The 23,838-nt window shown below is 39.0% G+C and overlaps 4 protein-coding genes across 15 annotated transcripts in view; 3 read left to right on the forward strand and 1 right to left on the reverse strand.

The window, feature by feature from the left end:
- Positions 1-2,167: 2,167 nt before the first annotated feature.
- On the forward strand, positions 2,168-8,755 carry spsb3a (splA/ryanodine receptor domain and SOCS box containing 3a). Of its 4 annotated transcripts, none has more exons than XM_042394115.1 (7): positions 2,168-2,494; positions 3,312-3,525; positions 3,974-4,151; positions 4,390-4,577; positions 4,742-4,844; positions 5,255-5,380; positions 6,019-8,755. In XM_042394115.1, the coding sequence occupies exons 2-7, from the start codon at positions 3,406-3,408 to the stop codon at positions 6,408-6,410; spliced, it is 1,107 nt and encodes a 368-aa protein (XP_042250049.1). In that variant the 5' UTR covers positions 2,168-2,494; positions 3,312-3,405; the 3' UTR covers positions 6,411-8,755. The 4 variants fall into 4 exon arrangements, with proteins under 4 accessions (XP_042250049.1, XP_042250050.1, XP_042250051.1 ...); XM_042394116.1 differs by having other exon boundaries at positions 3,315-3,525; XM_042394117.1 differs by lacking the exon at positions 2,168-2,494 and adding an exon at positions 2,521-2,751.
- Positions 8,756-9,719: 964 nt separating this feature from the next.
- On the forward strand, positions 9,720-13,450 carry mrps34 (mitochondrial ribosomal protein S34). The gene is made up of 4 exons (XM_042392889.1): positions 9,720-9,822; positions 10,683-11,051; positions 11,948-11,990; positions 12,931-13,450. The coding sequence occupies exons 2-4, from the start codon at positions 10,734-10,736 to the stop codon at positions 13,227-13,229; spliced, it is 660 nt and encodes a 219-aa protein (XP_042248823.1). The 5' UTR covers positions 9,720-9,822; positions 10,683-10,733; the 3' UTR covers positions 13,230-13,450.
- Positions 13,451-16,576: 3,126 nt separating this feature from the next.
- Positions 16,577-21,544, forward strand: nme3 (NME/NM23 nucleoside diphosphate kinase 3). 3 transcript variants are annotated; one of them, XM_042394169.1, is made up of 5 exons: positions 16,577-16,691; positions 18,757-18,887; positions 19,052-19,153; positions 19,561-19,673; positions 20,504-21,544. In XM_042394169.1, the coding sequence occupies exons 1-5, from the start codon at positions 16,646-16,648 to the stop codon at positions 20,616-20,618; spliced, it is 507 nt and encodes a 168-aa protein (XP_042250103.1). In that variant the 5' UTR covers positions 16,577-16,645; the 3' UTR covers positions 20,619-21,544. The 3 variants fall into 3 exon arrangements, with proteins under 3 accessions (XP_042250103.1, XP_042250104.1, XP_042250102.1); XM_042394170.1 differs by lacking the exon at positions 16,577-16,691 and adding an exon at positions 16,716-16,863; XM_042394168.1 differs by lacking the exon at positions 16,577-16,691 and adding an exon at positions 16,932-17,228.
- A 69-nt stretch (positions 21,545-21,613) lies between these two features.
- mapk8ip3 (mitogen-activated protein kinase 8 interacting protein 3) overlaps positions 21,614-23,838 on the reverse strand; it is a 32,306-nt gene continuing 30,081 nt past the window's right edge. For all 7 annotated transcript variants that reach the window (XM_042393034.1, XM_042393039.1, XM_042393037.1 and 4 more), the window contains 2 exons: positions 23,548-23,694; positions 21,614-22,852 (listed from right to left, as the gene is read on the reverse strand). In XM_042393034.1, coding sequence (XP_042248968.1) covers positions 22,728-22,852; positions 23,548-23,694 — 272 coding nt within the window. In that variant the 3' untranslated portion in view covers positions 21,614-22,727. The remainder of the gene's footprint in view (positions 22,853-23,547; positions 23,695-23,838) is intronic.

Raw genomic sequence — 23,838 nt, forward strand, 5'->3', positions numbered from 1 at the left:
CATTAATAATTTTTAATAATAATCATCAATAATAAGCATCAATAATCATTCACAAATATAATAATACAAAGCTGACAGGGGCCATGAAGCATGATGAGGACTTTTAATTTTGACACTTAGTACACTCAGTATATTTTGTTGCTTTTGCTTGAGTAAAATGTTGAATGCAGGACTTTTACATGTAATGGAGTTTGTGTTTGTTTGTTTCTTGTTTGTTTACAGTGTATTGCTTCTTTCTGTCACACCCCGTCTGGATAGTTAAGTTACCTTTTTGTTTCTCCTAGTGGTCTGTCTTGTTCTTCCTGTTTTATTTCGATACTAACCTCTTGTCTCGTTTCAGGTCCTTCGCTTTCTGCCCTCATGTGCTTCCCTGTGTACCGACCCTGCTCTGATTAAAAGGACTGATTTTGAACTTGCTACTGAGTCTGTGTCTGCATTTGAGTCCAAGCCTTTGGTTCAGTATTGATACTTTCACTAAAGTGAATGATCTGAATACTTCTTCCACCACTGAATATATTATATAATAAGCTCAGTACCTTTACTTTAGATACATTGTGCATATTTTGCTCATAATATTTTTGTTCTCATATTTTGAATGCAGAACTTTTACTGCTAATTGAGTTCTTTTTAATGTTGTATTGGTACTTTTACTTAGCATCTAAATACTTCTTCCACCACTGAATATAATAACCTTTTTTAGAAAATCAATCAGTTGAATGTAAAGACCCTAAAATTGATTTTATTGTTTATGTAATTACCTCATTGTTTAGATTAGGTTTTTTTTTTTTTTTTTTTTACCTCATTGTTGGCTGCTGTAACATTTTAATTTCCCTTTGGGCAGTAGGTGATTTGAGGGGGGATGAGGGCGGATGCTCTCCCCCTTGTTAGCAAAGTGACCAAAATGCATCATATGCTCCTTGTGAATCTGCCACCCCCCCTCTCTATTCCCTAGTAACAGAGAGAGTGCAAGGGTGGAGGGGTTGTTTAGTTGAATATGTTGGTCTAGTCTGCCTGACTCACTGATCCTTGATCTGACTGAGGTTTGTACAAGTTAGAATCTGTGACCCCAACCATGGCTCTGAAATATCAGTAGCCAAACTGTGCTGTGTATTGATCAATCCATGGTGCTGTCCGTGGTGCTGAAGTAGCAGACTGATTTGTAATTACGCTTTTTTCTCTCAGTCCCACCCTTCTGTCAGTTTCATCTTGGATCTGTAATATTCTCTAAACTATATACTATAAATACCAATTCTACACTAAATTGTAGCCCATAAACTCTCACACAAAGTGACAGGTAGCAACGTGCAGTCGCAGAAGAGCGACAGAGACACACTGCTGCCTGTAGTATTCCTATAAGATTCCTATAATATTTCTATGATCATTCAATAGTGTCTGTGCTGCTGAAAATACACCCCCAGACCAAGTCACTTCTGTAACTAAATATTGTGGTAGAAACATGACTACAGATATAGTTTTTACTATAGATGTTTGGAGCAGGTAATGTGACTAAGGAAATTAACCTGCACTGACGGCACAACGCTCATCTGCAACAGTTACATAATTCAAGGTGAAGTTTATACCATCAAAACTACAGTGTGTTTTGAAAATAAGCATTATTAAAATGCTTAATGTCCACATCCAGTAAAAGAATAAGCCTACACAAAATATGCATTTAGCCTAATAACAGTTCTATAAAATCAAAATTATAATTGCAACTATACTATCAAGGATTAAGCTAGTAATCCTGTAGTCCACCCCTGTGTTATTTTTTAACAAAGGGGGGATGGAGTAGGGTAACTCTAACCCTCCCATTGGTCCATCCCCCTTGTTAAAAATTAACAAATCAACCACTGCCTTTGGGATTAATAAAGTATCTATCTATCTGTCTATAAAGTTTCACAGGCAGTTTAGATGGAGAAAAGTCACATGACAAAAGAAAACTGAATCCACCCAATTGTTAAAATAGTGTGAAGGTATGAAACATTGAATAAAATAACCGTTTTTATGTTAATATGCTTTGCTGATGTAGATGCTAACTGTACTTTTTGGAGATGAAAATCAATCACTCACTCGTCACTCTTTTGTTCATTTGTAACTTTGTTGTCAAATTTCATTGTTGGCTGCTGTAACATTTTAATTAATTTCCCTTTTGGGATTAATAAAGTATCTACCTGTCTAGAAAGTTTCACAGGCAGTTAAAATCACAAAATAAAAGAAAACTGTAAAACTAGTGTGGGGGTGTAACATACTGGATATAATAACCCCACTCATGCCCTGTAGTTGAAATGACTTGAGTGTTTGTTTGATCTGCAGCTGAGAGCTCCCGCAGAGAGCCTGGCTGTTATTGTTTACGGTCAGACCAAATGTGAAGTAGGTCACAGAAAAAGGAAGCCAGCCCTTCAATCAGCTGTCTGGGGAGAAGAGTCTTCAGGAGCAGCCTGTCTTCGCTGTTGTCGGTGATTTAACGTGAATGCTGGTTGTGAACAACAGGCAGGTAAACGTTAAAGCTACATTTTAATCCACCGCTGATAGCAGAGCGCAGCTAAGCGAAAGCTAACCAGCTAGTCTACGCTAGCATTGTCTCAGTTATTCACCCTGCTCGTATTATTAGAGTAATAAACGGTGAATGCACGGTAGACAGCGTATCTACCAGTGTATTAAGCTATCTCTACACATATATCCAGCAGTCTGAGTTGAATTGTGTTGACTCTGACCTTGTTATAGCCAGCTAACATGTTAACTAATTGCATGGTAGGTAGCTAGCGATAGCTGCTAGGTGGCTAATTAAAGCTAGTAAGGAAAACGGCATCATACGCCAAAAAGAGGAATATTATAATAATATATAATAGCAAAGATATGAGGACTGAGATCAGACAAACAATGTTTATAATGTGTGTGTGCTGTTACAGAGAGTAAGTGTTTTTGTGAGGTTTTGCGGTTATTGTGGTCCTACAAAGTGTCTCAGTGGGCGAAAATTATCTTTGATAAGATTAAACTCTTTATGAGTGTCGTGCATAAACTTATTTCATTGCAGGATTCAAGTGTAATACATTGTCAAAAAGATGCAGCAGATTTTACTGGTGTAAGAAGCACTAATATTCAGTATTTTTTCTGAAAGTAAACAGTGAAGAAACCAGTAAGTTATGTCATGCAGGGTTTGCAAATAACTGAGTCTTAGTCATTTAAACAGCTCCAGGGGACCTTCAGTGCACAAAGATATTAGCAGCAATATTGAAAACAACCCAGATTATCTGTCTTCAGGCTTTAGAGTCTATTCCTCTTCAGATAACTGTGTGCATTTTGTCTTTCAGCAGCTGGACGGATGCTGTTCTTCCAGCATCTGGACTAAACCTGACTAAAAAAAACTGACTGTCAGGATCCTCTACTGGTGAGACCCTTGCTGCCATGTCCAGGCGAAGCAGGAACAGTCGTGCATGGCGATATGTTTGGGGTGGAATACGGCGTGATGCTGATGCCCGGGAACTTGTGTTGGCGTCTGAGAGTGAAGATTGGAACCGCCTAGAGGTAAACACACAGGTGCTCTGGATATATATGAAGTGTTAGTGGATATGCATGTATGTGTGTGTGTGTCATATGATGCCACTAGTTAAACACTGCAGGCAGGAGACCGGATGTGTCAACATGAGAGAGCTGTCAAAATCCCCCTCAGGGATCACTGTCAAACTTGAGTTCGCTGTGGCCATTGTAAGCAATATTCGTTTGTTGATGCTAATGTCTGATGCTAATTGTTCAGTTGTTCACATGCAGTGTATCAGAACATTGTTTTTCCACAGATGGGACTATAATGCAATGTCTGTCTATTACTATCAAATCTCAGAGTTGCACATATTTTTCAAAGCAGCGCTCAATTCTGGCTTTGTAGCAGACTGACATCAACCAGTACTGTGTTGTTACATAAGCAATGCTGCTGACATTTGAATTTGCTCTGTCTCTCTGCATTGATGCTCTCAAGTACAGTGATTCGGACTCAGACGCCGAGTTTTCAATGATGATCCCTCCAGTGCCCAGCGCAGTGCCTGTCACCGGAGAGTCCTACTGTGGCTGCGACTCCCGGGCTGAGACTAGCTACAACCCTCGTCTGCGAGGTTTTCACCAAGTTAAAGACTGCCACTGTGGAGAAGATGACCAAGGTAAAGTACAGATGCTGCATTTCAAGGGCTAATAATAATAATAATAGAATAGGACATACCAAGTTTATGATTTATAGGTTGATTAATGTCACCTGAGTTACACTACTGCATTCAGTTATGTTATTTTATATTGTTTGCACAGCGATTTAAACAAATGCCAGTGCCAGTTAACTAAAAATATTGAATTTCTTATATCATTGGCCCTGAATGAATGACTAAATGGCTTTTGATGTTTTAGAGTTTGACTGGGTTTGGGATGCCAACAGCCGATCGACAGCAACGTTATTGAGCTGCGACAATCGCAAAGTCAACTTCCACTCTGAATACAGCTGTGGTACAGCTGCAATCCGTGGCTCTAAGGAGCTGGCTGAAGGGCAGCACTTCTGGGAAATCAAGATGACTTCCCCGGTGTACGGAACAGACATGGTAAATCTCTACTCTTCCTTACATTAACCAGGTCTTATTATGTAAACTAATTTTCCAAAAGGAATATCAAAGTAGAGCAAATGTTTTGTCTAAGACGAGGCTGTAATCAATGCTATGATGTTTATGTGGAAGCTCAAGTTTATTTGTTTTTTATTTCTGTGCAGATGGTTGGTATTGGTACATCTGATGTCAACCTAGACAAATACAGACATTCGTTCTGCAGCCTGCTGGGAAAAGATTCGGACAGCTGGGGTCTTTCTTACACTGGTAAGACTAACACAATATCTACATGGGCTGCGTAGCAAAAGTAGCAAGTTAGCAGAGCAGCAGCAGTTTCAGTACTCTGTCTAGATGCGTTCAGGCACAGTAGTGAGTGTAGGTCTCCTGTGGTTTGGTATCACTCAGAGCCCAATACACAACCACTGTAGTTGTGGCTGTTAAACCAAGAAAATACACATTATGTGTAGAAATACGCTTTGGGTCACAGTTACTTGCGTATAGTGCAGAGGAAACGCAATTATCTGTTCCATCAAGTGTGTGTGAGATGGACGACAGAAAAATGTGGCTGAAATGCTGCCTGTGTAGACAAGCTTTTACACAAGAAGCTTTGATTAATGTAACATTCACTGGTTATTATATAAATTGGACATCATCATTGGTTGCCTTCCTTTTGTCAGGCTTGTTGCATCATAAAGGAGACAAGATGAACTACTCTTCCCGGTTTGGACAGGGGTCCATCATTGGAGTCCATCTGGACACATGGCATGGCACGCTTACTTTCTTCAAGAATCGCAAGTGTATAGGTTAGTACTGATGAGCAAAGTCCAATACTGATCAGATTGCTGGTGCATTTGAAGCCTTTTTTTAATTACATGATTTGACTGACTCGTACACACTCTGTGCAAGTTTACAAACCTTAACAACTGAACTATTTCTCAAAAAAATTGATGCTGAGTATGTGGACAGTGTAGTCTGTACTGTACTTTTACTGCAGACTGATAACTTGCTGCTAACTTTTTCCTCTGCTCCACTCGCACTCGCTAAACCACACGCTCAGTCAACTACTCACCCGCTACACAAACACATCACGCACTGCCCTATTCCTTATAAGGAAGGCAACGACACAGAGGTTGACTCAAGTTTGAGAACAGCGCTGCACAGGAGAGGCTCCCAAACGCTATTGATTTCTGCACAAATGGATATTTGTTGTTTTTGGCATTAAAGAAAGATTTTTTTGGCCTGGCGGGGGTTCTCATTGTACAATTATAGGGGAAACAATGAAGTGTATCCAAACTTTTGACTGGTACTGTATAAAAAAACACACAGATGTGTACATGTTTTTAGTGGGGATTCTGTGCAATTTTCAGTACATATGGTCAACGGCATGGAACAAAAACATTACACAAGAACATTAAAAGTGTTGTCGCCATTCTCAATCTAGGTGTTGCTGCCACAGAGCTACAAAATAAGAGGTTTTATCCGATGGCGTGCTCCACAGCAGCGAAGAGCAGCATGAAGGTGATCAGGTCCTGCTCTGCACCCACCTCCCTGCTCTATCTTTGCTGTGCTCGCCTTCGCCAGCTGCTGCCGGACTGTATAGACACCCTGGACGTGTTACCACTGCCACCGGGCCTTCGTCACTTGCTCCACAACAAACTGGGTTGGGTGCTCAGTCTCAACAGCGGCACCACAGAGGATGCACCAGACGGGCCTGAGCGCCCGTCATGCTTGCCTGTCCCACCGTTGGCTGGACCGTCCTCCTCTGAGAGCGACTCAGAGGGTTGTACGTCTGACCCTGAAGCCTGCCAGAGGAAGAGATGCCGCTGGACATGACTGACGATTCCTACCTCCCCTCAAACACTGGCAGACGTTACTGTCCGATGGCATCTACTCTAGTGTTACCTACCTGCCTCAAGCTTTCCTCGACATAAGCGTTACCCAGTAGTGAAGAAAAAAAAAACGGGATTGGTTGAGCAGAGGGAGTGGTACGTGCTGTAGGTGGAAAACTGTCGGCAGTATGTCTGCCTGCACGTTTTTACTGTGATCTTCTCTCATGCCATTCACATGTCTTCATGCTCATCACACACTTGGCATCCAAACCAGCTTCAGTGATAAGTGAAAAGATGTGGTGTTATTTTGTTAGTCAGCATAGTTTGTTGCAGATCTGTTGCCATTCATGAACGAGGGATCAGTGACATGTGAGAATGGACTGTACAGTGTAACACTGAAGTATGTAAGTATGGCCATATTTTGCTGGTCATCATGGTATATTTGCAAAAAAGGGGTTTAAGAATTTAGACACTATATAACTATTTTCTGTGTTTTCATCCTGTATGCAAATAACGTATGTTGTTCTCAGCCTAAATGCTATTAATGCACTATCAAATCTGTTATCTGTTTTACTGGCATCTGCAATTTTCTGTTAGGTTGCCAAAGTGAGAGTCAGCTGTGTCCCATGAGTGGAACAGACAGGAAGTGACACGCCATGGGAGACAGAGTTCTTTATTTCTTCCCCACTGGTCACAGCTCTAAAAATAAAAACTAAACAGTCAACATGTTTAGATGTATCTGCAACATGCACTTTGCAGCTTTTAGTCCTTAGCCCTAGTCCTTTTTGACTTTCAAGGATCATCTCCAAACAACTCATACACCTCTGATTGTGCTTTTTTTTTTCCTTGAAAAACTTATAGGAAAAAAAGTTTCAAGTCAAATATTTGTTACTTTCATGGCAACGTCCATCCATCTGTTACCAGCTTTTTAAAAGTCTCCTGTCAAAACGTCATGCTACTTGTTAGTAGAAGCTATGGATATCCTCTTTTCTAACAGATTTAAGCAGCATACGTTGTTGTTAGTGTAGCTCTTTTAAGTCCGTAAGAGACAAGTATGTCATTTAAAATTAGACTGCCGCAAAACTCACCTGTCATCGCTGTTACACCTCATCATTTTTAAAAAATTTTAAAAAGTTTCTTTCATTGTCAAAAAATTAAAATTGAAAGGTTAAACTTTTTTGTACTAATGTATTTACGTTTTGTTTTTTTTCCCCAAGGCCTTGTTCCATCACTTCCTTTACCATCTCCTTTGGACCCTTAATTCATTAAGGTTGTGCTCTATTCTAAATCCTTTTAGTGTCAAACACTCAGCACCTGTAGTCCAAAGATGAGGCTGTGTATCAGTTCCTAGTTCTCCCCGTTAAAGGAGAACACAGGCTGTGGTCAGCTTGAATTTGATTACAATGGTGACAGTTTTTCACAGCAGAAAACGGTTTTAGAAACTTGTTTGTATGCTTAGTATGTTTCTTACAGTAATCACTTTGTCAAAATATGGATAAAAACACTGTTTCCATGTTGTACTACTGTCTGACGACAATCACAAATCTGACTGAAACTGGATATTTAGCCATATTTTGACATAACTGACTAAAAATGACTGACTATTTGAACACGCTGAGCCATTGGACTCACAGTAGAAAGGTGGATTAATGCTGCAGTAATGGTCTGCAAGGTTTTTTTGATACTTTTTTTTTTTTTTTCTGTGAAAACTTGTCACCTTTTGTAACTGACTGAATTCAAGGTCATCACAGCCACCATTGAACAGGCTTACAAGCCTACAGGGGCTTTAAGTACTCAAAGAAATTTAAAGATTAACTTAATGAATTAATGATTGTGGACAGGAATGGTTCCCTTGGGTCAGATATGTAAATAATTCTCATTTTTAGCTTGTTTGGAGTACTAAACTGTAACGATATAAGTATTGTAATAGTGTTTGACCCAGTCCTCGGACTGGTGCCTCAGTCACAAATCTGATCATGTTCACTCCTCAAGATTGTGTTTAGGAAGACATACTTAAAGACTTAAGGTACTATGCAATCCAAGCATCTTCTGTGATAACAGTTTCAGAAGGAACTGTAGGATGGCCCAACACCAGTAATGTAACCGCCAAGAGGTTAGTTGTAGTCCAACAGATGTATTGTCGTCTTTCACAGTATTAATCTTCACATTGATGCATCCAAGCACTTTCTCTTACTGTTTTACTGTAAATAGGACAATTCTAAGTGTTTCTTCTATACCATGTCATATAAATAATACTGTATGTGAAGGCCTTTACTTGCCTTTTTCTGTATAACTTATCAGCATGATTTTCAGCTGAAAATAAAATGAATATTAAATATGCACAAATGACTTGTTTTGTTTCTTATTTACCAAGGAAATGTATTAGATTTTGCTCAACTTTTTGTTGGAAAAAACAGATTATGTGCTGGGGACAAATGGTTCATGGTGGTGGCAGACTACGAGAGCAGTTTTTAATGCTGACTGACTCTTGCTGTGTGTTTCTGTGCAGCTGCCGATGCGTCAAAGTCATCTTCCCTGCACTATGCACATTAGCTAGAAAAGATTTAGTTTTTCCAGTAGTGAAGGTGTAACCTTGTTTGATAACGCCTACATTACCCGATATTGGTTTTAGTTTAGTATTGTACAGTGTATGTAGAAACATAACTCACAAACTCAGCTCTTTGCAAAGATTTTACCTGCTGACAGGGCAATGTTAGCGGGGAAGCTGTGGAAAATGCTCAGTTTTTTTCTCAACAACCAGGGTTAAATTATTACCCATCAACTTCATTATGAATTAAAAAAAATATAATTTGGATATTTTTTGTCAATTTAAAATGTATACTATGAAGAGAAATCTCATTATTCAACAACAGTCAAAAGTCCACAAAAACCACACCTGTAGTCCATATCAGTTTTAAATCTTTGAAGCACATTTTTCACAATATAAATTTATCTTGTTTGCAGCACAGTTTTAATAACAGTTTTTTAAGCTTTATCCAATTAAGAAGAGCAGACCAAATTTACCTTTTGAGTTTTTATCTTTCTTACATTTTTCTTTTACAGTGTTAACCTCTCCCAAAGATACATTTTTTAAAAATTGTATTTAAATCAGTACAAAGGTCTACATCAATTCATAAAGTAATAAACAGCATCAATCTCACTAGCAGGTATTTAGAAAAATGTGTCAAAACATTTATTGGTTGTTGAATATCCATTTTTTTCCTAATAACTTCCATTATTCATCCAATGAAACATATAAACTCAACTTGAAATCTTCTACTAAATGTACCTCATGCGGAACAAAAGCACACCGGCAGTTGACACGGAACACTTTGCGGTGGGACCGAGGGAGCGGAAGTTGTGTGCCTTGCTTGCTTGCGGAGGTCAAGTCGATTCTTGTCATCAGGGACATTCAGGTACTTTTAACTGCAGATATTTTTTGCGTTTAAACAGTATCGATAGTTGGGTATCAGTTATTATTAATAATCAGTTGACGTCAGTGAGCGAAATTATTTAATACGCTGTTTTTTACAATGAAGCTAGCTAACAGGTTAGCCTAGTTACATCAGGACTATAATGTGTTTACAGTGGTGGAAGAATTAGTAGGTCCTTTACTTAAGTAAAAGTGTCAATACAGCAATGCAATCCAGGGGTCGGGCCCCCCCAAAGGGTCACCAGATAAATCTGAGGGTCGTGAGATGATTAATGGGAGAAGAAAGAAGAAAAAACAAAGTTCTGATACACAAATCTGTTTTCAGTTTTTGGACTTTTTCTCTAATCTTTGGTATTTGGTGAAATATTGGATCATTTGAAAATTTATTGAAATGAAACCATGTGAGAAGTTTAGGGGGGGAAACCACTATTTAATGGAGCTGTTAACAACTCATAGACATCTGAAATGTGAACCCAACTACACACTGCTTTTTTTAAGACGTCAAAAGCCAAAAAGGTTGGAAACCACTGGTTTAATATTTAACAATGTGTTGTATTTTAAAGGCTTGTTATATTTTCCATTGTGTCAAATCTTCAACTGAAAAGTAACTTAGGCTGTCAAATAAACATAGTGGAGCAGAAAGTACAATATTTCCCCTTGAAATGTAGTGGAGTGGAAGTATAAAGTAGCATCAAATGGAAATACTCAAGTAAAGTACAAGTACCTCGAAATTGTACTTGAGTTACTTTCCACAACTGTTAGTTCATCAATTTCTTTTGTACCCAACAGGCCTAAGAGCTCCTTTAGGTTCACATGTAACTAAATCACGTTTCTCTCTTGCAGGATAAGTGTTGACTGGTGTGTTGACTGGTGTGTGTCAGTGATCACAGAATCATGGCAAAGAAAAAGAGACTTCGCCTCATAGCAGAAATGGCTCGGAAGATCCGGGCGTACCGAGAGCTGAAGTCCCGGCCGCGGGAGTCCCAGAAGTATGCCATGGACTATGAGACGATGAGGCGGCCTCATACAGGGAAGATGCTGCCTGTACTGGCCTGGCAGGATGTCCGCAGGGAGAGCCGCCTCTTCTCCCTGCTGGCAGGCATGAGGATGTTCGGGGTGGGACGCCTCTTTACCCGCAAGTCCTGGCTGGAGGACCATACAGAGCCCAGCTACTGGCAGATCACCAAGGTCAAGGTGGACTACACATCTGAGGTGAGAGCGGGCCACATCCATTAACTGCCACTGAGTATTAGACCAGTCCCTCCAGGATTATTGCAGCCAAAAATGCTTGATTTTGCAGCAGCTTTTCTCAAAAATTGGGATAGAATTTGCAATGTTTTATGTGCTCTTTTTGCAGTACAATATGGGAATTGGGAAAAATTGCAATCAATGAAGAGTCATACTATGTAATCACTTACTTCGATAAAAAGCATACTACATATCACAGAAACAACTGTATTTCAGTGCTATTTTTTATTCTGAATCGTCGGCTCAAAGTAATATAAAAAAAGAAAATACTGTGCTTGAGTTTCATTCATAAACCTTTATTAAATACATTTTCACTTCAACATTAGCACCAAATAAACTCAGTCAATAATGCAATGAAAATAAATCAATAACATGAAAATATAGTTTCATTTTCAAAGTACTTGTTTTTATGCTTGAGGTACATTATGTCCATCTTTTCTGTCTGAACAACATCATCTTGTATTCTTCTGACTAACTGAATGCAAACCTCATTTGGGAACATTTGGGAATTGTTTTGCTCGATCTATGGCAGTTAGTTTTGTTGGCATTTTGTCCATCCATCTGAATCCTTTCTGAATACGCGCTACGATGACATGTTACCAGGACCTGAAATGCAACAGTTGGCCAAAATCACAAGCGGATTGTTGATTTGGACATTTTATTAGGAAAAGTTGTGGTAATTTAGTGAAATTGCACATCTCTTGCAAATATTGCAGAGATTTCTTAAATTTGCGTTAATTGTAGCAAATGCAAAATAATAGTTTACTGGAGGGACTGATTGTCATGCTTAATAAGTGAAGAATTAAGTTTAAAAACTGTTTGGGGGGAAGTTCTGACCTGCTTCTTCTTGTGTCTGTCAGAACATGGATCATGGCAAAGCATGGGGAGTCCTCACCTATAAAGGTAAGACTGCACTCTGAGCATTTGACTTGAAACCAGGGAGATTTATTTGTCACACATTAGTCGTTACATTCTAAGATAAAATAAAAAAAATCTATCTAAATTTCTCTAGGCTGATTCCAGCAAAATAATTTAGACAAGACTACTTTGGGGTCAACAGTTTTAAAACCGTGACCTTCATGTAAAGAAATAAAATTTACAGAAAGTATCATTTATATAATTCAAAAGTTAACTTGAAGAATTAAATCTGAAACATCAAATTAGAGCTGTAGCTAACAATTATTTTCAGTATTGATTAGTCTGCCAGGTATTTTCTTGATTAGTTTGTGTGCTGCATAAAATGTCGGAAATAGTTTCCAAAATCCCAAGGTGATGTCTTCAGATGTCTTGTTTTGTCTGACCAACAGTATAAAACTCAAAGATATTTAATTTACAATGATCACACATAGAAAAACTGAAAATGCTCAAAATTGAGAAGCTGGAATCAGAGACTGTTTTTGGCATTTTTGCCAGAGAAAATGGCTTAAATTATATCTAATTGTATTTATTTATTCAAATGTTTTCCTATTTTGTCATTTATTTATTTGTGTATAGATGTATTTCCACTTATTTATCAGTATTTTATTTCCCCTTAGTATTTCTAAAAATGTGCCATTTCCTAAATGTTTGGGAATTGTGAATCAAATTAATTGTCTAAATTTTATGAATGTTAATAATTATTTCTGAAAAATGTAAACGGACAGTTCCAGTTTGACTTCACGTTTCCATCATACAGTCCACTTTGATGGACATTAGCTCAACCAATCGACTTGTGATTTTCAAGACCTGTTCAGATATTGTATAAATAAAAATCATATACAGTATAATGGTCGACAGTAAGTGACAAAAAGGTTTGTGTAATAAAACTGCATTCAGTAACTTTGTTGCATTTTGTGCTCGGCAGGGAAACAGGAGAGCGAAGTCAAGGAGCTGGACAAGGTGATGTACCACGACTGGCGCCTGGTTCCCAAACACATGGAGCAGCAGTTCAAGGATGCTCAGCCTCTCCCGGAGCCACCTGTGCGTTACGTCGCGTACCCTCCGCTGCTGCGCGCCATGCTGCTCGCCCAACACAAGAAAACATCCGGCAGTGTAATGGCAGACGAGCCGGCTATGCCTTTGCAGAGGGACGTCCTTCTCAACAAAGACTATTTTCGCAGGCAAGAACAAGAGAAGCAGAGGACAGAGGGGACGCCGGTGTGATACCAGGGTTGTGAAGCTGAAGGACATTTTGGACTCAATCAGTGTTGACAGAAGAAGAAATAACGTCTTCTGTCAAAGCACTTTGGAAGCACTCGCCTCACCTGCTAAATCCTGGACTCAGATCAATTCTCTGCTATTGTCATCTGGAGTCAATCCTCTCTGTGTGTAAGATATATCTGTGTAATGTGCTAAATATTAAATTGCTAAAATATGGCAACTAATGGTGAGTTTTTTGTTAATGCTTTTATACAGCCATGTAGCACTGAGAGTCTGCAGTAAACATCCAGACTGGGCAAACAATGAGGACATGACTTGTGTATAAGTTCTTTTCATGATGTAGTGATACTAAAACACCTTAAAATCTCATGTTTTATGTACCAGCAGAGAGAATGAAGTAGCAGCAGATATTGCCACAGACTATATAAAATAAATTAACATAAAAAAAGGATTAATTTGATGTGAAAAGCTTATTTTTGTTGATTAGACTTGTTGACTTGAGGCCTGTGTGGATGTTTCATCACTCTTCTATTAGTTTTGTTGCACCTGCTCAGGTGTGAAGAATTCAATCTCTGTCTTGGTTAGTAGTACATGGAATTTTGTGGTCTTATGATTATTGGGTAAATTAACAATATTACTTTGTGTGTAGTGTTTCTAGAGAAAATGGATCCCAGCTATAATGTGCAAAAAGAAACTGGGGAGTTTTAATCATCTGCAGTAGCCAATATGTGTTGATTTCTGTAATACAGCCATTAAGATTACTGTAGAATCCTACATATGGTTTTACATTGTAATTCTTACAGTGTTCCTGGTGTTCTTCAATGAATTACTATAATATTTGTATAGCTATGTTTAAGATAGAACAATTATGAAGGTGCATCTGTGATACAGGGTAACTTATTTTTGACAGTAATCACTTCGTCAAACATACAGTGATACAGCAGGTCCTTGTACTTAATTCCCATCATTTAATGCATCTTGTCTATTAGTTCAACAATTTTAATGTACAAAAGCTTGTAATAATTTCACAACAAATTAAGTGCAGCATGTTTCCATTGCTTATTGGCATCGTGTTTGCACAAGTAGATGCACAACAAAACATTAACAGCAGCTATCATGTCACAGTGCTAAAGACGAGCCACCACAGGAAGCGGCTGCAATTTGAATTGTGGGGGACAGGACACCTGTATCCTACACTATATGTCAAGACCTTGGCTATTAGGTCATACCACTAGTATCATTACTTCATGCATTAGATGTTGAGATTGTATAGAAGTCTGCTACTGCTAAGAAAAGAAAAAAAAGATGAAATGTTACATGACAAAAATAAATACTCATGGTTACCACCCTGGTTCTTGAGGCACTCAATGATTCTGAGCTGAATGTCACTGTTGGTTTTTGGTATCATTGCGGTTCCATTTGCTTATGGCACTTATAAATAGTATGTCGCTCATGTCCCACTATCATATGTGACTTCCATAAAAACATGCCTTTTTTATGTGGCACACAGAGATGCTGAAATTAGTAAGAAGCAACATGAGCTATTGCAGAGTGCCGTACATCAGTTGGGAAGCGTACGTAATTTTGACTCGGTAATTTGTCAATAATTTTTTTGGAACTTATTTTTATTTCAGCATCTTGGCACAGTACAGACAATAAAGATATAATTAAATAATATTAGTAATAGTAAGAATGTTTACCTAGGATGCTCTATGTATTCCAAATGTTTCCTATTAAGATCCCAAGAACTACATTTATCTACTTGATATCAAGTTTCATCTGGCAGGGAAAGAGACAGCGCATTAGATTTAAAATAGATCCCAGACTGGGCTTGCCAAATGTAAGGTCAATTAAAACCAATGACAGCATGGATTAGTGAACGTACAGAGACGCGATGGCTCAACATTGAGAAATATCTATGCCAAGAAACAATCTGAAAATTACCATTCCTAGATGTTTCAGCAAAAGAAATTAGAATGAGTGAGTGGACTAGAGTTACCTTGAATATATGTTATGAGATACAGACATCATTTAACTTGCCCAAGTCAGTCTCATCTCCTTCAAGCACAGGTCTGATAGGAATTTTACTCCCAACCTCCTAGACACTGGGTTTAAAATGTGGTCAGATTATGTACTTTTTCGAACATACAACATCTATTTCGTGAAGGCAACCTGAAATCATTTGAACAAATAAGGGCAGAATTTGGTCAAAACCAGACTTTTTCAGATTTTTACAGCTGAGAACTTTTCTAACCAAACATAAAGATTTGGACAAAATACTGAAATGGACAAATTCTGGATAAATGTGTAGATAGAGAACATGTTGGGCAAAGTCATCTAGGTTGTATCTGGCATATCTGTGTATGGACCCAAATAATTTGTATAAACAAAGGGTGGGAGACTGAATTGGAGCAGGAAATGCCAACAGACAAATGGGAGGAAGTATGCTCAGAGGCACAGCTAGTTACATGCTCAAATACATGGAGAAAATTTAAGTGGAAGACCATAACCAGGTTTTTTAGAACACCACATATAACCGCTAAGATAAACCCTTTGAATTGTGGGGCACAAGTGGGCAACTATATGCACACATTCTGGTCACTAGTGCCCAAAACTGAAAAATTACTGGAATCATGTATTTCGAGCTATGAGGGAAATAATGCATACTGACATCCTACAAGACCCAAGATTCTCCCTGCTGGGAATGACACCTGAGGGGATACAGCAAAGGAGTTAAAAATATTAAATGTGAAATGTATTGCGCTGAATTGATTAAAGCCCAGGCTAAAGGCTAAATTATATACAATGTTGATGTGGAAACTTGAAGCCTCCAGTATACACACACTGAGAATGGACTTTACAGTGAAGTAGGACATCTTGTGTCCAGCAGTTAAACTTTAGAAATGAAAAATATTTACATATTCACTTAGATACTAAGTCATCATTATGAGATACTACGTCATTATTATGAGATACTAAGTCATTATTATAAGATACTAAGTCATTATTACGAAATATTTAGTCATTATTTTGAGATAGTTTCTCATTATAATGACTTACAGGATATTTTTTTCATCACAGTGGCGGAAATGGGCTTCCATATTAACATGATAATTATTTTGTGGGAAAACCATATCAGACACCAATTATTATTCAAGGTAGAGTGTGGAGGGGGTCTTTAATTTTGACTATCTCTTAATTTCGATTTACCATCAGTATTTTTACTTTATCATTCTTGCTTTTTTTGTTTTTTTGGTAGAACTCGGCCTGTATATTGATTATATGGGCTCAGTCATTCTCCTCGTGGTGAGCCTCGGAATACCACGTGACCCCGCCCTATTCCTTAGCAACGAGCGTGCGCGCGTCTGTTACGTACGTCCCTTATAGCGCCTTCCACGCTGCCCTGTCAACCGGCTACAATGATCTGCGTGTTCCTGACTATATTTTCCTACATCTTTCGGCCAGGTTGGTGATATACCTGTTTATACCCGTCATGTATCATCTCCCGGCCCTTCACTTTCGTTTTTACCCGGATAACATGCTCTCAGAGCCCGCTGTGTGTGAGCATGACAGCCCGGCCGGGACAGATCCACGGAGGGAGACGTTGGCTAGCTGCAGAGGGGAGCGGAGTCAACCGGTGAAACTGTTGATAGAGCTTTTCAAATAATGCAATGTCTAACAGAAGTAATGTAGAGTGGCTTTAAAGTGTGTATAATAATACCCAGTCTGTGCGTTTTAACCTTAAAATAACCTTAGAAGATGTGTTAGCATGTTGCATGTCTTCTGCCTGTGTGGGTGAATCTACAATCAGCTAGTTAATCAGCGTCCATGTGTCCTCACTGTATCATACAGAGAGTTGATTCATTATCCTATTAATAGCTCGTGTGTTAGTGCGCTTATGAGGCTGCTGCTGCTGCAATATGGGGCCGAAAAAAAGGTCACAGGGAGATCTGCATGGACTTGAAGATTTGGTGGTTAAACGTGCACGGATTGAGGAGCCTGGTGAGACATACCACAGCCAAAAAAATAATGTAATAATAGGGTTCAGGCGTTTTCCTCAGAGGAGTAAGTTTTTCCATCCATAGCTCTGCTGGTTTTCTGAGTTGGACGTAGTGTATGGGAGTCCAACAGTGTCTGCTAACTTAGTAACAAATTGCAGACTACATTTCTGACGATGCATGTAGTTTTTTTTTGGCTGGACTGCAGGGACCAGCCCTATAAACGTCACTGACTGACTGACTCACTGACTGAATGATGAAGTTATACCATTGGTTGGCCGAAGGACACCAAAGCTTGGGACAGCCAAGTATCCCAGAAAGCCTTTCACACCAACTGGCAGCGATGGTGGAGATTAAGCTGTTGTAATTTTTGCTGTAGGACTGTTAATATTTCACTTTATTAAGTTTTAATATTTTTTCAGGTGAGAAAGTGATCATTTAGATTCCCAATATGTGGTCAGTTTATCCATATAACGCCTTTTTGGAAATGCCTATGTTTTCGGAGATATGAGGAGCCGCTGGCCGGGTAAGACCAGCCGGTCATCAGTCATTGTCCATCATCATCCTTGAGGAGAACATGATCCGATGAACTGATCAGTGCAGCTCTTTGGTGATTTACTGCTGGCTTTAATGTCTGCATAGCATTTTGATATATGATACAATTCCTTTTGGAAGATAGATGTTGGTTTCACAGAAGAAATCTAACAATTGTAGCTGCCACATTAGTTTGTCTGAATGTACTGGACAGAACAACAGTGCTGCCTCTGGGGCTCTATATGTACAGATATCATATATAAGCTCCGAACTTGGTGTACTTGGTATTTAGAAAGGTCATATGTCAAATTGGCTTCAGTCAAAGCCTGGCACACCTCCTGGGGGCTTGGTTGCTACGGTCCAGCCATATACTTATTTGATCTAGTCTTGTTGAAGTTCAAACCTGTGCACTGCTACATGGGAGGTTTTTTTTTATATGTGTGTATCCACAAAGGCAAAATAAGCAACATTTTTTTCCAATTCAATTCAAAAATACTTTATTTGTCCCTCAAGGGGCAATTTGAGGCAAACAAGAACGCATATACAATTCATTCACACATATTTAAAAAAATCTTAAAAAGTACAAATATGACAGTGCCAGAAAGAGTTTAAACTCACAAGGATTAATGTCTACAACTATAGTCTATAGTCTACAACTATACAACAATATCCAAAAGGCTCATATTGCATCATAAGTGTCTAAAGTGTCAAAGTGCGAGCACATGAATTTATCAGTCTTTACACAAGATAAACTGACCATTTCTTGTACTTTGACTGTTCACAAGTCTAACGGCTGGAAGGACGCACACTGGATGATCTGATTGGACACTTGCGTATAAATAAATCCACTCTGCAAAAGAAAACACACGTCGGTTCACTGGAACACTTACTTTTCTCAACCACTGCTTCCTCTGCTGAGATGCATGCAAGCCGCTCAAGGCTGTGTGGTGGCCCGTCGTCTGTTTTCATTTTGGTGCTGTGTTATCTTTTTGCTCTAGTCTGGTCTGGTGTGAATGAGCGCACCTTCATTGCCGTGAAACCAGATGGCGTGCAGCGGAGACTGGTGGGAGAAATCGTGCGGCGCTTTGAGAAAAAAGGCTTCCAACTGGTTGGCCTCAAACTAGTGCAAGTATGTTTTATTTCCTCTAAAAACATTTTCTCTGGAGACCAATGTTTGTAAAATAGTTTTATATGAATATGTCTTGTGTCTTGTATTGTGTGTGTGTGTGTGTGTGTGTGTGTGTGTGTGTGTGTGTGTGTGTGTGTGTGTGTGTGTGTGTGTGTGTGTGTCAGGCGAATGAGGACCTCCTTAAGGAACACTATTGGGACCTGAGGAGCAAGCCGTTCTTCAGTGAACTCATTCGCTACATGAAATCTGGACCAGTCGTTGCCATGGTGAGATTCCTCGTCATTCTTTATTGTACACGTGTCCTCATTTGGTTTTTGGTTTGCCAACTATTTAACTTGGTTAATATAGATTATATATAGTTTTCAATTATTAAAAACTAATGTAAAACAGCAAATCTTGAGCCATTTGTATTTGTTAAATCAGCAGTTTTCAGTTTTGTCTCCACTCAGTCTCCATACATGAATGTGAAATGTTTGAGAAATGTGAAAGATGCGCTGCCAGCAAACCTTTGACTTAAATATGCTCCTCTGCACTTTCTTACCTCTGTTATCTTTTGATTTGATAAGGCCTAATGAGGCAGAACTGTTTGTAAATGTTTGATTAAACATAAAGGAGTAACACTTTGTACTATTGTGGTCATTCTGCATTCATGTGTGTTTCTGTGTTTGTTCAGGTGTGGCAGGGTTTGGATGTGGTCAAGACCGCACGTAAGATGTTAGGAGAGACCAACCCTGCAGACTCGATGCCTGGAACCATCCGGGGAGACTACTGTGTGGAAGTGGGCAGGTAAGATCACCTGATGACTCAGCTCCTCTGACAAACGTACTGTACGTGAGAGAGAAGTGTATTTTGATGATATATGCAGCCTCAGTGAGAGCTGATTTCCTTTCTTGTCCATATAAACAAATAAATCACTGTGAAAAATAACTTACAGTCTGAATACCATTTAAGACTTAAGTATTTTTTTGCACAGACAAGGACAAAAAGTACAATCAAAATAAATACGAAGGGCTTTTTTAAGGAGTTTATCCTTATTAGAATTGAGAGTCCGATGTATTGTTGAACACATTATAAAGCCTTCTTAGGCAAATTTGTGATTTGTGATATTGGGCTATAAAAATAAAATTGACATGACTTACAATCTTGTTCTAGACATAGTTGCCAGAAGAAAGTGTTCTGCTCAGTTTGTTCTGAGTCTGATCTCCTAAAGGATCTGCAGGTCTGCTCAGGTTAAAGAGTTGGTCATTTGAGGATTAATATTGTTTACATTGACAATATAACACCAAATCCATTGCATTTGGGTTTAAGACATTTTGACATTTTAAGCAGGGAAAGCACAGGTGTAAATAATGAAATGAATTAGCTGCTTCAGTTTCAGGATCCTGGTATTGCGCATACTGGCTCACTGTCACACTGTCATGACTTATACTCGTTCATGTGACTAGTAACAACTTTGACAAGTCAAACTGTTGTTATCCCGCTTCTGGCAGTCGTGAAAGACTCTTTGTCCCCAGAATGACAAAAGAGAGGAAAAAAATTAATTGTGTTCCTTAGAAAATGTTAAAGATCCTCATTTTGTCTGAGTGTCCTGAACGTTTGTCGGCTGTGCGTTGCAGGAACGTGATCCACGGCAGCGACTCTGTGGAGAGCGCCTATAAGGAAATCTCTCTGTGGTTCCGGCTGCACGAGCTGCAGAGCTGGAACGACAGCAGCATCAAGTGGATCTACTGATGCTATACATGTACTGTCTGCACACCGTCCTGTAGCTAAAGCAATGTTGTTGTTTTTTTTTTTTTTGTTTTTTTTTATAAGTGTGATAACATATCATACCTCAGATGAATATTGTTTTGCTTTAGTAGCTTGTAGCCACATGGGAGATGAGGTCACACTGCTGCCTTGCTGGATCTCTCGCTGCTGCTGCTTTTTTATTATTTTTTTTCTAATTGAAGCACAATTCTGAGGTGAACTGACGTTACCAAGCAAAAATGCACTAAGTGAGCAATAACTTGATCTGTATGGTCATGTCTGCTTCTGTTAGAGTTTTTGTTTTCATCCAGAACACTCTCATACCTACAGTTTTTAAGCAATAAGCTTGGATTTGGAGCAATAAAAGGTCATGATTAATAATAATCTATTTAAAGTGCAGTACAGGAAACTGTAAGCATATGTGTATGTAAGTATACAGTCAATGTGTAAGTTACGCTTAATAAATAACAACAGCTAAATTATTCGCCAGCTCAGTTTGTTTTATATTCAGTTTTGGCTGAAAATTGAACGGAGCAAAAAAAAAAAAATTTCCTTGTCACTTGGAAGAAGCTCCTTTCAGTTTTTACAGTAAAAAAAAAATCAGCCACATGTACAAAGTCTCCGACAACAGATGATTGCACACACTGAGACTACTTGAATGTAATGGTTAGAAGTCTTAACAGCGTTCCCAGAGCATTTCGCTCTGATTTTGGTTTTGTAATTTCATCATCTCAGGCTCAGAGTCAAAATTGAAATGAAACTGCACTGATTTAAATGTGCTTTTGTGTGCTGTTGTAATTTTTTTTTTTCCAGCAACTAGCCAGTTCTGTCACATTCATGCTTTTATAAAACACTATGATGCTGTACGGATGATCAAAAAACATTAAATCATCTTGAAACCCTTTTTAAAATGTTGTTTGCTCAGTTTCTGTGTTTTGTGAAGCGAGACGTACACACACACACACACACAAACACACTTTACTGTTTTTCAGCACACAAATATGTTTAATATTTAATCCACACAGATAGAGATCAATGCATGAATTTCCATACTGAACAAAGAGGATGGGCTTCAGCGTGTCTGGAGATTTACAATCATCCCTGTACACTTAATGACAACACACCACCGTGCACCTGCTTTACACCGAACCGTCCGATCAACAGCCAGTCAGATGAGGGAAATGAGTCGAAACCCTCGACACGTTAAGAGCGACACCTTTTTGACTGCGTTTCCCGCAAACCCTGTTCACACGACTCCAGCATGTAGACGTGACATCACCAGATATTTCCTGTCACTTGAGGTCTGTTACCACACACTGACGGCTTTCATCAGGGGTAGAAAGTGAGCAAACGTGTCTTTAATGGAGACACTTCAAACAGAGGTGACTGCAAGATGCAAAATATTTCAGGTAACAGCCAAAAAAAGCCCAGACGCCTGTGCTGAATTTGAGTGATTCTGACTTTTCGTTTGTTACGTGTCGGCTTATCTTCATTTTCCCTCAAAGTTTAAACAAACCCAAACACCTTTACTATCTCATTGCTGCACCTGCTTTTTGTTTTTGTTGTTTTGTTTTTTTTTTGGTACAACTGATGCATGTTGGGGCTCTGGTCTTTGCTTTAACACAAAGTGGAGGCTTCACAGATGACAAACTAAATGGAGGAAGAAGAGGAGTAACTGTGGGGCAGATGCAGGACAATTAAGGTAAATATAGAAGGAGATACAGTGTGCTTACAGGGTGAATATAAGATCGATACAGAGGTGGGAGGTAGTTATGAGGCTGGGTTACAAGGCTCATGAAGATAGTTACAATGCCCTGGGTGGGACAGAAACAGGATGGCAGGCAGATTACTAGGTCAGAGGAGGTACTTACAAGGCATTAAAGTTACAAGGTGACGGGGCAGGAGGGGGTATAATAGTTACAAGGGACGATACACAGCTTGGAGGGTCGTTTTAGAGCTGAGGGTGAACTTTTACATGACCGGGGATAATTACAAGGTTTGGGTGGCTGGAAGCTTTCGGGGAGAGGAGGAGATGTTTGTGGGGTTTTTTTTTTAAGGAGATGGGTGGGAGAGGCATTAAAGCAAATCCAGGTGTCACTCAGGTACGTAAGACACCTGCCAGACGATGATGTGGCTCCGCTCAGCTTTGCACAAAGCAGGTTTCATCTGCGAGGCCCCGCCACTCTCTCCTTCCTCCGTCTCATCGTCCTCTCCATCGCCTGAGGAAAACAGATAAACTGAGAATTTAGTATTTCCATAATAATGAACATTTATTGTGCTGGAAACATGTTAAAGAGTATGAGGGCAAAAAAGAGATTAACTATTTCCTCATTTATTCCTGTAATTAACCAACATTTCTACATTCAGGCATCAAAAGATAAAAAAACATTATTAAACATGAAATAATATAATTTATACATATTTAAAGAAAGGCGTCATATCACTTTCAAAAGCTAAAATGTTTGGAGAAACCTTTAAAATGTATTATCACATCACATATTAAATATTAACACAATGTTGCTGCAACAATGGTGTTAAGTTAAATTCATGGAGAATTACGTAGTGCAAATGTTCAACTCATGAACGGCAACATTGTTATTGGTAATAATATTGAGAACACCAGTTACTTTTGATTTTCTGTGGAGTGAAGTGTTAGCTTCTATACAAAGTATTCACTGCCCTCCAGTGGTAACCCCAAAAAGTTTTTGGTTTTTTTGTTATTATTATTTATTCATTTACTTATATTATGTATCCTTTATGCCCCCTAAAAGAGACAACAGTATATTGGTAAAATATCAACATGCAGCAACATAACTGAAGTACTTTTTTCCATTTTCTCACAGCCTTGCTGTTTTCTGCGTCACTAATGTATTGTCAGGTGTGTGTGCCGTTGGGTGCATGTGTGATTGCTCACCTATACGGAAGTCAATGTAGCCCTCTCCTCCACTCAGCACCAACACGTTTTGAACACTCTGGGCCTCCGTCTCTGGGGGCGCTGTGGAGCCCTGCCCCTCTGATGGACTGTCCAGCACACTGCCGTTCAGGGTGGCCAGAACATTACCTGTCACAAAAACAATAAGAAGATAAAGAATATGCAGTTATAGACATGCAGGACAAAATGTAAGTGCTCGATTAAAGAAAAAAGAATAATGAAGAACATCTAATTGAGTTTATGCACTGTATAATTGTTCTTCACAGGACACCA

Source organism: Thunnus maccoyii, chromosome 18 (genome assembly GCF_910596095.1).
Source record: "Thunnus maccoyii chromosome 18, fThuMac1.1, whole genome shotgun sequence".
Lineage (NCBI taxonomy): Eukaryota > Metazoa > Chordata > Actinopteri > Scombriformes > Scombridae > Thunnus > Thunnus maccoyii.